This window comes from Eurytemora carolleeae, unplaced genomic scaffold, assembly GCF_000591075.1.
Source record: "Eurytemora carolleeae unplaced genomic scaffold, Eaff_2.0 scaffold1220, whole genome shotgun sequence".
Lineage (NCBI taxonomy): Eukaryota > Metazoa > Arthropoda > Copepoda > Calanoida > Temoridae > Eurytemora > Eurytemora carolleeae.
Window position 1 is genome coordinate 107,496 of NW_019397753.1, and position 3,428 is coordinate 110,923.

At 25.8% G+C, this 3,428-nt stretch overlaps 1 protein-coding gene across 1 annotated transcript in view; it reads right to left on the reverse strand.

Moving 5' to 3' along the window:
• The window catches only part of LOC111715780 (DNA-binding protein RFX7), a gene marked incomplete at its 5' end in the record, with an annotated part of 9,516 nt that extends 6,421 nt beyond the window's left edge, over positions 1-3,095 (reverse strand). The window contains 4 exon segments of the mRNA XM_023491148.1: positions 1,010-1,059; positions 1,809-1,866; positions 2,770-2,819; positions 3,033-3,095. Of these exon segments, the coding sequence (XP_023346916.1) occupies positions 1,010-1,059; positions 1,809-1,866; positions 2,770-2,819; positions 3,033-3,095 (221 nt within the window).
• Positions 3,096-3,428: the final 333 nt, after the last annotated feature.

The following is a 3,428-nucleotide window of genomic DNA, read 5'->3' on the forward strand; positions in this document are numbered from 1 at the left end:
CCCCCCTTGAATTTTTATGTCCCTGCCAAAGTACGAAGGTAAAAAGACAAAACTAAGTTTGATTGTCAAAGTACAATATACAGATTGTATGGTTCAATCTTTACATCAGGATTTTTTATACGCGCAAAAAAGGGAGGGGGTAACACATAGCACGTCGAATTGTCAAGCTCATGATCACTTTTTTAAAAATAACGTATATTCTTAAGGATTACTTAGTTCAACTATTTGCAAACGATTTTTATTTTCTAATTCATGTAGTTTGTTATTTTAAGAGTGCCTTTCACAACGATACCAGTTATTACAGTGCAGACTGCAGATAAAAGGGATTCTCTGGATTTTTATTTAGTTGCAATTTTTTGGAAAGCTAAACGTCGATTTCTACAATATCTGTTGAAAATCGTAAAATTGCAGGTCAGCTAAACTTACGTTTAACAGTTCAATTAATCCCGATATCCACCATTCTAAAGTTTTCAGCTCTGAGCTGAAAACTTTAGAATAGTGGATATCGAGATTAATGCTTGATCCTCTCTTTTTTTAACCAATCAGAGTCGAGTATAAGAAACCGATAAATTTGAAATTTTGCGCGCCATTTAAGATTAGTATGCAGAAACGGCAGTGACTCTCAAATTTTAAAACACCGGTTTTTGATTTTTCTCTACTATATCAAAGAAAGAACGGTTTAAGAAGAAAATCAAAGTGTGTCTCTTGGATATTCAGATTAAGTAATCGGGATTAAGGATATCTCGTTCTAAAGTTTTCAGCTCTGCATAATTTATTATTTTGCTTGTTAATGCATAAAATAACCTTTTTTTGTGAGCTTTCATCGTTTTCAACGTAAGCCTGCTTTGGTTTTGAAGTTTTTTTTTCAATAGTCTTTATTGAGGGCTTACAGGAGAAATTTAACAATATTTTGAGCAAGCTGAGTGTGACCGTAAAAATTGACAGCAAAAAAAATTAGCGTTTTTTGGATATTAATTTTTACCCCAACATTTTTTATTTGTTTTCTTACCCACAATATCCTAGGTATTCGTCGTAAACTTCGTGCTTGGGCAGTGATACCTAAAAAGGCAAAAATCTAACATTTTGTTATTTTTTCACATTTATTACAACAATGAAATAAGCGAATACATTTTCCAAATTTTCCATGGCGCTTTTTAATTTTATTATATTTAGTATATTTAGTATATTTAGTATATTTAATATATTTAGTATATTTAGTATATTTAGTATATTTAGTATATTTAGTATATTTAGTATATTTAGTATATTTAGTATATTTAGTATATTTAGTATATTTAGTATATTTAGTATATTTAGTATATTTAGTATATTTAGTATATTTAGTATATTTAGTATATTTAGTATATTTAGTATATTTAGTATATTTAGTATATTTAGTATATTTAGTATATTTAGTATATTTAGTATATTTAGTATATTTAGTATATTTAGTATATTTAGTATATTTAGTATATTTAGTATATTTAGTATATTTAGTATATTTAGTATATTTAGTATATTTAGTATATTTAGTATATTTAGTATATTTAGTATATTTAGTATATTTAGTATATTTAGTATATTTAGTATATTTAGTATATTTAGTATATTTAGTATATTTAGTATATTTAGTATATTTAGTATATTCAGTATATTTAGTATATTCAGTATATTTAGTATATTCAGTATATAACAATAAAACTATCTATCTAACGATTTCCCGACCTCTTCGTTCTACTAAGACAAGCAGTAAAATGGCTGTTTCTCGAAATCAAATTTAGATTTTTTTCCTTGAACGCCGACTATACCTGGGGGTCCTCTTCTAGATGAGTTCGTATCCAGTTAATTGTTATAGTTATTTCTGACCTAAAATAATCAATCAATCAATCAATTAATTAAACAATCAATGAAACTATCATCAAACAATCAATTAAACAATGAATTAAACAATCAATTAAACAATCAATTAAAACAATCAATTAATCAACAAATTAATTAACCAATTAAACAATCAATTAAACAATCAATTAATCAATTAAACAATCTATTGATTAATCAATTAAACAATCAATTAAACAATCAATTAAACAGTCAATGAAATTATCATTAAACAATCAATTAAACAATCAATTAAACAATCAATTAAACAATCAATTAAACAGTCAATGAAATTATCATTAAACAATCAATTAAAAAATCAATTAAACAATCAATTAAACAATCAATTAAACAATCTATTAAACTATTATCAAACAATGAATTAAACAATCAATTAAACTATCATCAAACAATGAATTAAACAATGAATTAAACAATGAATTAAACAATGAATTAAACAATCAATTAAACAATGAATTAAACAATGAATTAAACAATCCATTAATCAATCACTCAAACAGTTAATTAATAAATAAATTGATTAATCAAGTATCTTAACAATCAATTAAACAATCTATTGATCAATCAATCAAACAATCAAACAAACAACCAATCAAACAATCAGTCAATTAATCAATTAAAAAATAAATTAATCAATTAATCAATTAAGCTATCATTAAACAATCAATTAAGCTAACATTAGACAATAAATTAAACAATTAATTAAACAATCAATTATCTTAACAATCAATTCAACTGTCTATTGATCAATCAATCAAACAATCAATCATTAAACAATCAATTAATCAATTAAACAATTAATTAAACAATCAATTAAACAATCAATTAAACAATCAATTAAAAAATCAATTAAACAATCGATTAACCTACCTTGATCCTAAAGGGTTAAGAGGTTGTCTAAGGGGGTCTATTTCTGGTCCCTAAAATATACAGAGATAAGAAATCCGTGTAATAGTTTTTATAAAAACTAATTTATCTGTATCGATAAATTAAAGTAGGCAGAATGAAAACAGAAAAATTTTAAGCTGAGTAAAAAAAACTATTAAAATCAAGACTGAATATGAATAATATACACCCCTGCTTGGAAACATAACAAAAAAGAAATATTACTAGCGTAGTTGAGTTCTAATTACCTGGGCCCGCGAGGGAAGTTTAAGGTACAATAGTAGACGTTCTATAGGGTTTAACGACTCGACCTGAACACAATATTTCTTTAATTTAATTTTTAATAGTTTTTTATTCTTTATCCGGGTTAAAGGGACATGGTACACTAATGAAATAATTTCATGACGGATTCACTATTCACATTTACACATTCCTGTTTTAAATTTACAGAAAAACCACACTTCAAAAACATAAATTTTCAACAAAAAAAAAACAAGAATATCTACGTCACTTTTGCTAAGATGAACGGCAGTGCTTTGGATCCAGATCCACAAGATTTTGGCTTCCTAGATCCGGATCCACATACGCGGATCCACGGATCCGGATCCAAAGAGCAAAATATCAGCAATGACAAAAACAATGAC